Genomic DNA, 14,735 nt, shown 5'->3' with positions numbered 1-14,735 from the left:
AAGTCCGGAGGGAGAGAACGAAAAGAAGAAAAAATAGAGGTAAGAACCCCATACAGGGTTCAAGCTCAGACACAACAACCAGCGTATTGCGTGACCCTGGACGAGTTTCTTCCTCTCTGGGGCTGTGGTCACCTGAGCTACAAAATGCACTGAATTAGGTGATGTCTCCTGTCCTTCTGGCAATCCCATTCTATGCCATAGATCTTGCATATAAAGATGTCAAAACACCACAGTTTCCCATCAGACCCTGTGTGTGGTACCGAGGGGCAGCTGTGTGGTGCTCTCACACAGACTCGAGGTGGCCCTTCTGGTGTGGAATCCAGCCCCCGTCAACACTATCAGTTCACAGGCAGCCTCAAAAACCACTCAGCTGCCCCAGGAAGAAGGAGGATGCAGATCTATGTGTTCTGACATTAAAAAAAAAAAAATCCCCAAGTCATACTGCCAAGGGGAAAAAAAAATAGAACATTTGGCATGTTTCCATTTTTGTCTGTACTTGCACAGAAAAAGGCACTCCCAAACTGTGAATGGGGATTCCCCCCAAAGGCACTCCCAAACTGTGAATGGGGATTCCCCCCGCACGGACCCCCGAAGGATGGACTCACAGAGGACTCCAATTTCTTTGTGATGCATTTCTGTACTGGTGACTTTTTAAACCGCTTTTGTCATCAGAAAAACACAAAACAAAAATATCTTTTTTAAATAGTCTAAACCATAAATAGAGCTGGGGCTGCCCTGTCCATTCTATGCCCCCCACCTTTCTTTCTCCTCCAGCCCATCAGCTTCCCTCCCACCTTGCTGACCATACCAGTGACAGCTCAGGCCAAAATGCCAATTTCAATGAACAGAGAAAAAAAACGAGGCTTAAGGGGAGTGTTCGGAAGTCACACAGCAAGTGAGCGACAGAGCGTGGATGTGGACCCAGGTCCCTCACATCCAAGTACTGACCACCAGTTAAAGGGGACAGGGCTCTCTGGCCGTGTTCCTGGCTGTCTTTGGGGTGGGGCTTCCTTTGCTATTCCCCGCACTGTTGTCTCTAAAGTATTCATTGCAATGACCTTGGACGGTTGTTTAAATACAAATCTCAGGATCCTCAGATCCCCCAAACCGAAGTCTCTGAGGTGGGACCCAGGAATGTGAATTTCAACACATTCCAGGGTGATTCTTCAGCACCACGAAGTTTAAGAATTACTGCCGTAGAAATAGCTAGGATCGCCTCCTAATCTTGGCCTCACTTGGCTTTAGATGGGTTAGATTTGCCTATGGATGTGCAAAGGCATCAAGCTGGAAAAATGATCACTTGCCGTGGGTGCCGACTACAGGCCAGTGCAATCCAGGAGCGCCCCAGATCACACCCCTAAACACGCCCCGCATCCCCGAGATCAGCACTGATCCCATACACAACTGTGTTCCCTCTGCCTTAGCCAATCAGTATGACATTTAATTTGTGGTAATGGGCCTGAGCAAAGGGAGCACAAAATTAATTTAATGCATTAATTCTGAGTTCCACAGACCCCAAGTCTGGAGACAAAAGAACAATTAGTCCTTTCAACCTGGGGAAACGACAGCCGCTTTTAATAGAGACAGTAGCCCCTGACCTCCCCCTGTCCCCACAAAGCCCTCTCCCTTCACACATTTTGGGGTCTGGGGGCTCTGTCCGTGAGGTGAGCGGGAGGCACCACGCCCAGAGCTATTAGGTGAGTGCAAAATGAAGGCCAAGTTAATGAGGGGAGGGCCTGGTCTGCAAAGCCAGAAGGGTCCTCTGTGGATTGCTCCAGGACCAGTTAACCAGCAATTGTTCTGGAAGCCTCCCTGGTCCCATCATTTGGCCAAGTCATCAGAAACCCTCTTTCTACTTAGGGACAGCGACTCCAAGGGCCTGCCAGAGACGGGGGGACAGAAATGAATTAATCTGCTGTACATTTTGCACAAACAGAAATAATATATCCTGCACGCTGACACCATGCGCAGTCTGGGGCAACAGTGGGTATCGGGGATTTGAAGGATGTTAAATGCCAAGCACATGTGGGGTCCCGTGGGCTGTCACTGTCACCTGCCCTTCATGATACAAGCACCCCTGCCCTCAAAGACTCCACTGTCGAGTTGGGGAGAGAAGAAAACCACATGTGAGGCGCCCACGTGTCTTGCCTCAACCCTGCCCTGGGCTCTTATACTCAAGGACTCTCTGACCCCAAGTCACCTTTCCCGTCGAGAGCAAACAGCACCCTTTCCCTCTCCTCCTGTACTTTTCAGTTTAACCGAAAGGATCTGTTCATAATAAGCCCTTGAATGAGAAACAGCTCACTCATCCACCACTGAGGACAGACGTAAGCTTACTGAGCACTGGGCACAGACGCCTTATGAGGAGGGCCTTTGCACAGGATAAGAAACAGGCACTGAGAGGTGAAACGATGTGCTCAAATCAGAGATGATGAGTCTCGGAGGGAGTCCGCCGGGGCGGTCTCACTCCCGGGTCCTGGCTGGACCTCTGTCCAGACGGCCCTCTGTCCCGCATCCACTGTCCAACTCAATCCCCTGCCCCTGGGCCCCTGGGGGCAGCAGAGCAGGAATCGTCGTCCTCCTGGAGCAGATGTGGGACAGCCGGCGGGTGCAGGTCAACGGCCTGATAAGACCTGGACCCCAACCACTCCACGGGGCCGTGGCCAAAGGGAGCCTTGTGGACCCCCCATGGAAGGGAAGCCCCCATCCCCATCAACCTGAGTGGCTAAAACAGAAAATGGAAAAAAAATCAGAAGAGAGAAAAGAGAGAGAGGCGAGAAAATGAATCGACAGGTGAAGGGCGGCCTGACAGCAAGGCCAGCGGCGGGGGGCGGGGGGGCCGCTGTCTGCTGGTCAAGGAGATTAAGCAGGTCTCACGGTACCTGCCCCTAAAGCCGCCCCAGGCATCACGGACGACTCAGGACAAATCTCCGGGGGCCCCAGAGACACAGGCAGACACCAGTGCAGGCACCACTGTATTTCTCTTCCCAGCTGGGGCCGCCACCTGCTCGTAAGTAACAGTAGTAGTGACAGTAACACCTTAGTCACAATCACCACCACAGGCAGTGCTGACGGCGTGCCCAGCACAGGCTAACCCACAGAACCCTCACGGCAACGCAGACAGGCGGGTACTGACGGCTCCAGACTGCAGATGACGCACCAGGGTGCAGACGGCCAAGGACACCCAGCCGGCCAGGGGCAGAGCTGGGCTATGAATTACGGCAGCCTGGCTCCTGAGCCTTCGCTTCTAACCCCACCATCAAACTGCCTCTTGGGGGCTCAAAGAACATGTGCTGAGTGAACGAACAAATGCGCGTAAACCAAGGAGCAAATTTCGGTGGAGATGGGCCGCTGCTTCAAGAACGCCGAGAGGAGGGGCATCTCCTGAGCGGGACATGTGGGCATGGACACGTCACCGACTGGCCTTGGGGGGAGAGGGGACAGTTACGGGCTTTCACGAGCTTTAGAAGGGGTCTTCAAGGAACCCTAGCACCCCCCAAAAGGATAATAACCCCTCAGGTGCTGTCACCCACACATCCCATCCTGAGAATGTTCTTTGGTCCGGCCCCGACCTTCAGGATGGAGTTCAACCCTCTAACATGCTTCTCACAGCCCCTGTGACCCGGCCCAGCTTCACGGCCTGACCCCCACGCCACAATCACCCTCGCTCCATGAGACACTCCAACCGCCAGGACTGCAGGTGCCAGATCAGGTCCCTGCTCTCTGTCTCTGCCCTAGCTCTGCCCTCCACCTGGAATGCCTCCCCACCCCATGGCCTGGCTGGGCCTGCTCAGCCTTCAAGACCCCTCCTCCGAGAAGCCCTCCCTGAGCCCATTCCCAGTCTGGGTAGATGCTCCTCCTGGATCCCAGACAGACCTGGGTTCCAATCCCAGCTCTGCTAGTCACGGGCTGTGTGATGTCAGACAAATCACTTCCCCTCTACGACCTTCACTCTCCTCATCTAGAACGTGGGGTACTAACACCTCCCTCACAGTGTGATCTGAAGGTAAAACGAGATGATGCAGGTAAAGTATCTATCACAGCACCTGGCACAGACACACTCCTCATTAAATGTTACTTTAATTCCTAACTTCGGCACTATTCCATTCATTCATTCAATGCCCACTGAATGCTTGGAGGGTGCAGTATTATAGCTAAGATGTATCACTGTCTTTGAGGAACTCAGTTTGCTGGGGGGGGAGGTAAAAAATGTCAACTGTGTATTAGTCAGAGTGGGGATGCGTCAGAGGGAGTGTGATGGCTGCTTTACAGACACCTCCTCACACAGCCCTACACGGAGGAATGCGTAATATCACTGTCACCGTCTTACTCATGGTGACGCGAGGGCTCAGAGTCTTGAGGAATTTGCCTATAATCCCGCAGCAATGAGGGCACAAGGTCAGCCGTCCCGATGGACCCTCCGCTCCTGTCCCAGAGCACCAGGGCAGGTCATTGTCATCATCCCCGCCTCGTACAGCCCCCGCTTCTGCATTTGCGTTGCAAGGCAGCTAGAGACGAGACGATGGGCCCCATTTTCACCTGGGGAAGCAGAGGCACACAGAATGGACTTTCCAGCCGAGCCCTCCTCTGTGGGGCCTTGGCTCGCCCCACCGAGGCCATCTTTAAACATGCTCACCCGGTGTCGGCAGAGCCTCTGCAGCTGGTTGTCCGCCGGAGGATGCCCTCCCCGGCATGTGCCCCCAGTGAAGGCCCGAGAGACCCTAACATCTTGAGTCAGGTAGGAAACCAGGCTGTTTTATTCTCCTGGGGACGAGGGGCTACCACATCCCGTCCCCACCGAGGCAGAGCGCTGTGCCAGGGCACGGAACCAGGCGTCAGGAGAGCTGGGTTGAGGTCAAGGCCCGTGACCCCCAGCAAGTCATTTCCTGTCCCCTCCTAGAGGTCAGCTGCTGCTGGACATCACGGCCATCACAGCCACCTCCCTCAGGGCTATGCTAACGCACTTCTGCCCTAAGTCTCCAGTCCCCGCTGCATCCTGGTGATTCTCTCGGCAATTCCTTACCCAGAAGTGAAACTTCCTGGGCTAATGAGGCCAGACATCAGAGCGCACGGGCCTCCGTCTTCTGCAGTAAATGAGGTCCTGGATATATTCCAGAGAGAGAAGAGACGGCCCCTCTCTCACGCACCATCACGTGCTCCCGCAGCCTGCCAAGGGCTCCCTACTAGACTGGTTGCTTCCTTGTGAAAATAAAAAACCCCACTTGGCATGCAGGCCAATTTTGCACGCTTGAAGAAGATTTACAGCCAGCGACTCAGAGGTTCCTCGTCTCCTCTTCCGCTCCTTCGCAAATGAAGCACTCAAATCATTTTGCCATAATGTTGTCTTTTGACTAAAACCCGTCAAGTGGGAGCTCCCACTGATAAGGCAACACCATGTTTCAGCCACGGTCCTGCGGATGTTTCCCCTGCTGAGACGAGGGTGGGGTACAGACGCTGCGAAGGGGGCTGGGGGTCTTCAGGAGGCACAGCCCTGAAGGAGTGTCTGCTCCCCAACTGTCAACAGGAACTCGCTTCCAAGAAAGGAGAACCGCGTGGAAGGAGATGGGGAAGAGACACTTCGTATTAATGTTTCTCAGAGTGTGATCCCTGGACCAGCAGGTTCAACATCACCTGAGAACTTATTAGAAACACAGAAGCTCCAGGGCCGCCCCAAGCCACCGACTCAGAACCTCGAAGGCCGGGATCCAGCGATCTACATCCTGACACGTCCTCTCGGGGATTGTGACACACGTTCACCACTGCTCTAACACAGCACAAGCCTCCCGCATCAGAGTCACCTCAAGGCTTGGTGAAGAAGCACTGAAGGACCCCCACCTCCAAGATTCCCTCCTGGGTCAAAGCCTTGAGAGATGGGACCAGGGAAGCTACAGGGTTACCAGCTCTCTGGATCGTTCCGATGCTCTTTAAAGCGCAAAAGCAAGCAATATAAATCACCAGTAGCTTTGCCCAGGCCGTGGGTGGGAGGTGGTGGGGAGGGAAGGGAATTAGAGCCTTTTCTTCAAAAGGAATCTTACTTGGGCCCCAACATGCTACATTTCACCAAATCCGAGCTGCCACTGATTGTAAGATGCGTCCTGAGTCCAGAGGTGTACAAGGGGAGGAAATAATGTGCACCTGAGAATCGATAAAAACAGAATGAAACCGAAAAAGTGCATATACTGTAATGGATGCAGGTTTGGGAGTCCTGGAGCCCTCTGACCCCCTCCTCGCCCTCTGGTGGGTCTGAAGAGATGCAGGGCTTCAGAAAACACTTCAAATTACTGCATCAGAGAAGGCAAGCCACAGAGTGGAAGGCATGTGTACTACTTACATTGAGCAACTGACCTTATATCCACGGCATATAAAGAACTGCTACAAATCAACAAGAAAAGCAACAGAAAAGACGTGAAAGACCACTGTGCCAAGAGGATAACCAAATAGCCAAAAACATGTGAAGAGGTGCAAATTAAAATCACAATGTACAAGTGCACACCCACCACAATTGCTAAATGAAAAAGGCAGATAAGGCCCAGCGCGGGTAAGGACGTGGAGCGGGCAGAACGCTCACCTGTGGCCACGTGCAAGTGCAAACCGACACAAACACGGTAGCAAGCTGTTTGGCAGCATCTACGAAAACTGAACACAGAAACAACTTAAAACCCAGCCATTCCAGCCCTAGGTGTATTCCTAACAGAAGTGTATGACCTGTGCACCAAAAGACACGTGTGAGGATGTTCACAGCAGGCTTGTTCTTTATAGCTGAAAAAGAGAAACAACTGAATGTTCCTTTAGAGTAGAAGGGATAGACAGTGGTCTCTGTGCATAACGGACTACTCTACAGCAAAGGGAGGGAGTGATCCACCATCACCCATGACAAGGTGGATGAATGTCACAAATGATGTCAAATAAAAGAAACCAGACACAAATGAGTACGCATCTTTGATGAATTTAGGTAAAGTGCAGAAACAGGGAGAGAACTAATCTATAGTGTCAGAAGTCAGTTTGGTGGTTACGGGTGGAGGGTAGTGGCTGAAAGGGGGCATCAGGGGGGAATCTGAGGGAAGCTCGGAGTGACCTGTGTCACACTCTGGGTGCTGGTTGCATTGGTGTGTCCATTTTGTGAAAATTCATTAAGCTGTACACTTAATATGTGGGCATTTTTTGTATGTTGGACCTTACCATAAAGTCTAAAAGGCAGGAGGAAAGGAGAAACAGGAGGAAGAAGAAGAGGCGGCAGAAGCGGGGGTTTGAGAAGGAAGAGGAAGAAATCCTAACACTCAGTCATTTAAATGTGCTTCCTGGATAAAGCACTGCTTTGACTCCTGGCTGAATTCTCTTTATGGCACTGGCATCACACCCTTGGCTTGCATTTCAAGGAGATGCCACCAAAGAAACTTCTCTAATATCTAGATTATCTCAATACCCTGAAAAGTTACTCTTTTCTCAAGCAACAGGTGTGTGTGTGTGTGTGTGTTTAACCTAGGCACAACATGTCTATGGAATATCCTGTTTTCCTCTTTGCTTTGGTTGCTAGGAAGCTCAGTGTCAAAATTTCGGCCCCCTTTGAATGGTTCCACTCACCCATTCTGTGTCTATTCTGTACCTGGGGCCGGGCTGACGTGATGAGCAAGACACATCCCTGCCCTTGGGTTCTCCCAGTCTAGCTGGGACACAGGAGGTGATTAGGCTGCACCAATCAATGCTGTGAGAGGAAGGAAGCACAGGGCCAGGGGTAGAATATAGTGGGGGCCTAACCCACCTTAGAGGGTCAAGGAAGGCTTCTGGGAGGAAGCACCACCTGAACTCAGTAAGAAGGGATGACCAGACATTTACCCGGTGAAGAGGGTGGAGAGGAATGTTCCAGGCAGAGGGAACAGCACAGGCAAAGGCTGTGAAGTAAGAGTGAGTCAGAGGCCAATGGTAAATGTCTATATTCTAACTCTTTCCCTGGCTTTGTATATTCCTCAACTCTTAGTTCCCTTTGCTCTGATTTTCTTAGCTTTAAATTTTTATCTTATTTTTTCAAGGCCCCATGCATTCAACCGTGTGTGATACAAAGACAAAAAGAGCCTGGACAGAATATTCCGTAGGTGCTGACACGTCTCCGCTTGGTTCAGGTCTCAGAAGCCTAGCTCCCTCCCTCTCTCCTCCCAGCGTCCCATAAGCTGGAGCTCTAGATGCTAGAGATGCTCACCGCATCCCTCTCTCCAAGTCTCCCCCAGCAGCTGACACATCGCAAACTCCCAAGTCCAACCTGACAGCTCGAGATGAATTACTGCATCAAGTGTCAGCTCGGCAGGAAGGAATTTCTACCGGGAAGTCACCGATATTCCCCACCAGCCCACAGAGCTCCGATTTTTTGCTTCTGCTGCTCTACTCATGGCTACTTCCGGCAAGAGAGGTCAGGCCACTGGCCCTCTGGAGCCTCGATGGAGAACGTAAGGCGCTCTCAGTTGTCATTTCGTCTCCGCCTCACAGTCTCGTCCACGAGAGGGGCACCGGCTCATGGCGCAGCAGCCCCGCCTGTCCAGCTTCTCCTAACTCTGTGTGCAGACGTGACTCTCCCTTCCAGGGGCCCCTGCCTCTTGCCTGACCGTGGGTGTGGATTAAGCAGACAGAGGACCCTTGGTGGGGAGAGTGGACACAATCACGGGGAGGATGAGAAGGGTGGAAAAGAGACAGCCCCCCACCCCAACTTCATTCCATGCCCCACGTGAGCCAGCGAGGCTCAACTCAGGCTGTGAACGTAGAGCGAAGGTTGAGTTATGTTGGCTTGATGGTGAATCTAATTTCAGTCCCCATTAGCCATCAACCAAACCAAGCAACATTACCAGTAATGACAACATCACAGCCTCGCCGGCAGAGAACGCTCTAGCTTTGCTCTGGACTGAGCTTTATCTCATGTTGCTTCAGGACCTTTGCACTCGCTGTTTCTACCCTTCCTCCAGATCTGCACAGAAACGGGTACAGCAAATCGTTCAGATCTACATTCAAATATCTCAGTCCACAGACGTCTTCCCCGACCACTCAGGAAATACTGGCCCCCACTTGACCTCCCTCCACTGTCACCTCGCTCTGCTTAATACCTGCAGCACTCCACGATCTGAAACTAGTTTGCGTGTTTATTTACTTGTGATCTGTCTCCCTCTGTTGGCCTGGAGACTTTGTGAGGACAGGGACTTTGCTTTGTCCCTGGCTGTATCCAAGGGGTCGGTCCGGTTGAATGTCTGCCACACGGGAGATGCTCAGACACAGTATGTGATGAACAAGGGAAGAAATAAGCTCCACCTAACTCCACCAGAAGCCTGTGAGGTACCCAGGGCTTCCTGAAGAAAGGCAGCGAAGCATTCAACTAGGGTGCAAAATTGAAGGCAGCACCGAAAACCTCAGAAAACAAGACAAATTAAAGACGTTAACGCAATCTTTAAGAAAATCAAAATTAATGCCAAAAATCTGTGATGACTAAAATATCAAACTTTTAAATAAAGAATCAAGACAGGATCCCACCATGCAGAGTTCATCACTTGCCTCACCCTAATCTTGACCCGTAAACCCTGCATTTATTTAAAATTCTGATATTCTGCTCATCCTGGATTTTTGTTTTTTGTTTTTTGTTTTTGCGGTACGCGGGCCTCTCACTGTTGTGGCCTCTCCCGTTGCAGAGCACAGGCTCCGGACGCGCAGGCTCAGCGGCCATGGCTCACGGGCCCAGCCGCCCCACGGCATGCGGGATCTTCCCGGACCGGCGCACGAACCCGTATCCCCTGCATCGTCGGCAGGCGGACTCTCAACCACTGCACCTCCAGGGAAGCCCAATCCTGGATTTTTTGCATTCAATTTACCTCTTAAAAGATACTGCATTAAATATTACTTATCTCGCTGAGTTTTTGGTGCCCCTTTTAATTCTGTGCCTCAGACACATGCCTTCCTCTCCTCACCCTCATCCGGGCCCCGAGAGCTGAATGGGATGGCAAGTTTTCCTTGGAGAGCTCTTTCGTGGTCTCCCCACAGCTCAGTGACCGTGCCCCCACATTATACGGAATGAAGACGTGTAGGGGTCTGTAATCTGAGATCGTCTCCTTGGGGGCAGGGCCATCTGGTTCACGTCTTCATCCCCAGCCCACGAACTCAATCCCCAGCCAAAGAGAGAAAACCCCAGCCTGCAGTCACACACGCCCCAGCCCAACCTTCCCCAGTCGCGTGTCCCTTCCATCCCCCAGAGTCGGCCACTATGCAGAATCCGGCATTATTCCCGTGGATATCTTGACACCATAACTACATAGGTATGTTCCCCAATCACTGCACAGTACTGCTGGGCACATTCTAAAAACTGATATGCACTGTAACATATTTTAGGCATTCTTTTGTAAAGTCATCCTTTTCCTTCAGCATTTTGTTTTCGAGGGCAATCCACGCTGGTTCATGTATCTCTGGTTGAAGGGTCAGGAAACGTCTGCTATAAGAGCCAGACAGTAAATATTTTAATCTCTGCAGGTCATACAGCCTGTCACAACTGCTCGACTCTGCCTCTGCAGCACGAAGGCAGCCAGAGACTAGGCACAGGTGAATGGGCGCGGCCGTGTGCCCGTAAAACTTACAAAGAACGGGTGGCGAGATGCATTTGCCCTGTGGGCCATAGTTCGCCTGCCTCTTTATCCATTTTCACTTTGGTAACTGAGTTTTTAGTATAACAAAATGTGTTCATCCATTCTGTCAACAGACTCCCTTTCGGGTGTTCACATTTCTTCAACATGACAAATGTTGCTGCTATAAGCTTCTTGTCTTTTCATTTAGGTGAGAGAGTTTCTCCTGCATGTGTATCTAGAAGTGGAATTGCTGGGCCACAGGGTACAGGCAGCTTCATCTTTCAGAGATAATGCTAGATTGTTCAAGAGCCATGAGATCAATTTACACTCCCACCAGCAGCAGGAGCTCCTGCTGCTACGCCCCTGCCAGCACTTGGCTACATCAGACTTCTGGATTTTGCCCATCTGAAGCGTGAAATGCCACCTATTGTGTTAATTCACATTTCCTGATTGCTAGTTAGTTGCTCATCTTTTCATGAGTTTATTGGCCATCTGAACTCCTGATCCTCAGAACTCTTGCTCCTGGGAACTGCCAATTCCTAATTTTTGCCCATTTTTTTAAATGGGAGTGTTTGCCTTTTTTTCCAGTTGATTTGAGGAAATTCTTTACATATCCTGGTTACTCTTTATCAATTATACGTGTTGCAAATTTCATCTCCCAGTGTGTGGTGTGTCTCCGTTTTATGCTCTGACAACCAGAAGCTGATTACTTTACTGGGGTCACAGTGATCATTTTCCCCCTGTGATTTGTGCTTTTGTGACTTATTGAAGAAATTCTTCCCTTTGGAGCCAAATGACATGAGTCTGAATCTCAGCTCTACACTTGCTGGTTGTGTGGCCTGGGGAAGGTACCTAATATCCCAGAGCCTCAGTTTCCTCCTCTGTAAAACGAGAACAGTAACAGCATGCACTTCACGGGGTTACTCTGAGGAGGCCCGAAGGCGCTTAGCACCATGCCAGGCTCATCCTTGTCACCTTCTCCATCGGCAGACCTCCCCCCGCACAGGGACCCCACACAGGAGGGATGGGGCTACCTTGCTCTCCAGAAGGTCTGTGTTCTGCCGCAGATCATTCCGAGACCTCTCTGACTTTTCTAGCTTCTGTCTCAGCGCTGTAAGCTCCACCTACAAAAGCAAACACCTTAACAGAAGCCATTCTGCACTGGAGGTATAGGTTCCATGTACATAAAGAGTGGCCAGGGAACGAAGTGGGCAAGTCAGCAGCCTATCTGTGATGACACCCAGATGCCAAGTTCCTACGAGGGATGTCTTCTTTGACCATCTCTGAATATCAATGTCTCTGCTCACGCAAGTCTGGTCTATACCAGCCCAGTCTAGGGGCTGAAGGCAAATACTCAGAACAGGACCGCTGCTTATCCTGAGACCGGGCACGCCCGAGTGAGACGGGTGCTCAGCTCTTCGTCTTCCCTAATTATCACTTTTTGGCCAGTGGGTCAGCACGAGGTTTACAATACCACCATTAGGAGCAACTGAAATGCCCACGCACTGAAGGCTGGTGGAGTGAGCCATGGAACACACACACCAAGGAGGCCTATGTGGCCATGAAAAGGGAACAAGGAAGACTTCTTTAAAAATGGGAATCGTGTGACGATATATAAATGTATCACATTAACGTGTGGCACACCTTAAATTCACAATGTTGCAGGTCCAATATACTTCAGTTAAAACACTTTTTTAAAGAAAATCCAAAACAATAGACATGCCATGATTCTTAAAATATATTTTGAAGTGAAAAATGCAAGTTGCAGAAGAAAACATAGTATGCTACCTTTTGTGTAAAAAAGGAAGGAACCATTAGTTTAGTGTGTGTGTGTGTGTGTGTGTGTGTGTGTGTGTGTATACAGGCATACTTTGCTTCACTGAGCTGGGCTTTATTGACTTTGCAGACATTGCATTTTTTTACAAATTGAAGGTTGGTGGCAACCCTGTGTTGAGCAAGTCTACTGGTGCATTTTTTCCAACAGCATTATTTTTCAGTTAAGGTACGTACGCTGTTGTTTTAGACAGAATGCTATTGCACGCTTAATAGACTAAAGTATAGCGTCAACTTTTGTAGGCTCTGGGAAGCCACCAAATTCACGTGACTCACTTTATTGTGATACCCACTTTATCTCGGTGGTCTGGAACTGAACCTGCACTCTCTCTGAGAAATGCCTGTATTTGCTAATTTTTGCAAAAAGGAACAGGCAGGATAAACCAGAAACCAATCAGAGCAGTTATCTATAACAGGTGGGTGCTAATAGGGTAGAAGGGAGAGTAAGGGGAGCGCCCCCTGAGAGATAAGAAGATAAAGGACTCAAAAACTCTCCCCTTGAGTCTCCCGGATGAGCAGTAAGCGAGCGTTTGCACGCCCCCGGGGTGGTGATGGCGCCTCTGACCAGCACCTACTAGCCCACAGAGGAGCTGGCCGCATGGTGGAGGGAGGTCTGTGTCGAAGGGAGCAGAGGGATATCTGCAAGGGGGCAGCGAGGGCTGTTGGTGGAGCATTCCCAGATGAATTTCAAGGGGTGGGGCACTGGGTCTGGATGCAAACACTAAGGGGCGGGGCGGAGGGAGGCGCCCTGCCTGCCCTGTGGACCCACCTCCTTGGCGCGGAGCTGCTCCTCCCCGATGGTGGCACTCAGCAGGGGCCGAAGGGAGCCCAGGAGCTGCCACCACGGCCAGTCCTTGACCGCCAGGAACACAGCCACATTCTTCTGGATGCACTGGGCAGCCAGCCGGTGAATCTGCAGGGGAGGGAGAGTGGAAACTGAAGGGCCTTTCCCAGCCCAGTTGAAGGAGGCAGAGGGTGGCAAAGGGGGTACAGGAAATGGATTTATCCTAGTGGAAGGGATTGGGTAAATTAAAAAAAAAAAACAACCTTCCTTTCATGGAGTCAGGCTCCTGGCATCAATATTAGGCCACAGTTTAATCTTGCATAATCTAATAATAATAATAATAGGACAAGGAGTAGAAAATATTATATAAAACAACAGGGTCACCTCTTACATGGGGATCAGGCTCAAAAGTCACTGTGCAAGGCAAAAACTATCCTCAAAAATCCCTGACACTGCCCGCGAGAAACAGTGGCCACGATTATGTCGCTAGTTGATATTTAAGGAAGGGATATTATTTTAAGCGCATTTAAACACAAATTCCATGCTTCCCACTCTTCAGTGTGCATCGGAATCTCCTGGAATGCTTGTTAAAACACAGACGGCTGGGCTCTACCCCAGAGGGTCGGATTCAGTGAGTCTGGGGTGGGGCCCGAGAACCTGCATTACTCACAATGCAGGTCCGGGCACCACACTTTGAGAACTGCTGACCTAGTGCATTCTTACCATAGGTGGGAATCAAGCTGACTAAGAAGCCAGAGGTCCTTTCCCTTTGCCACCATCACAACAGCCAAGGCTCGTACAGCTGGCACAGCGCCTCCTACGGGCCATACACTGCCCAGAGCATCTTACATGCACCAGCTTAGTCCTCACTACAGCCCTGTGAAGGTAGGTGTTGTTATTATCTCCATTTTAGATGGGAAAACTGAGGCACAGAGAGGTACAGTTACGTGCCCAGTGCCACACAGCTTCTCAGTGGCAGTGTTAGGATATGAACCCCTGCAGTCTGGCTGCAGACACAGCCCAGGCGCTTAATTAACCTCTATGTCAAATCATCCCAAGGCATAAACTACCTGAGTGCAGTGCGCTGGTAAAACTGCCTACAGTATTTTCACTATTAATGTTCTTGCCTTTTTCTGTTCTTACCAAGTACGTACAAGGGAATTTACCAATTCACATAAGCTGGAGGCATGTGCGCTGAGACTCATTCTGGTGGCAGTAATAAACAACGACAACACTAAGGCAATGGCAGCTGGTATTTACCGAGCAGTAACGATGAGCCACGTACTGTACTACGTGCACATTATCTCATGTCACCTCCACTCAGGTACTATGTGGTACAGATGGGATTCGAACACGCTTCCTGTTTGTCTCCAGAGCCGTGCTGCCTTTCTCCATCATGCAGGCTACAGAAAGGAGACTCAGTCTCCGGATATGTCTGAGGATGGTGGCCCAGGGTGGTTCAGGACTGAGGACTCTGACCTTGCCCTCTGGTCCCAAAGGCCTCTGTGGCCAGGTCCTGCCCACGTGCTCTC

General features: G+C 50.8%; 1 protein-coding gene across 1 annotated transcript in view; it reads right to left on the bottom strand.

The window, feature by feature from the left end:
* MYO18B (myosin XVIIIB) overlaps nt 1-14,735 on the bottom strand; it is a 236,926-nt gene that overhangs the window by 117,695 nt on the left and 104,496 nt on the right. Inside the window, exons 25-26 of the mRNA XM_024741392.1 lie at nt 13,189-13,332; nt 11,621-11,710 (exon numbers count right to left, since the gene is read on the bottom strand). Coding sequence (XP_024597160.1) covers nt 11,621-11,710; nt 13,189-13,332 — 234 coding nt within the window. The remainder of the gene's footprint in view (nt 1-11,620; nt 11,711-13,188; nt 13,333-14,735) is intronic.

The sequence above is a fragment of the Neophocaena asiaeorientalis genome, unplaced genomic scaffold, assembly GCF_003031525.2.
Source record: "Neophocaena asiaeorientalis asiaeorientalis breed wild unplaced genomic scaffold, Neophocaena_asiaeorientalis_V1.1 scaffold648, whole genome shotgun sequence".
Taxonomy (NCBI): Eukaryota; Metazoa; Chordata; class Mammalia; order Artiodactyla; family Phocoenidae; genus Neophocaena; species Neophocaena asiaeorientalis.
Note: the sequence above shows the minus strand (reverse complement) of the source record. Positions and strands in the feature narration are given on the sequence as shown.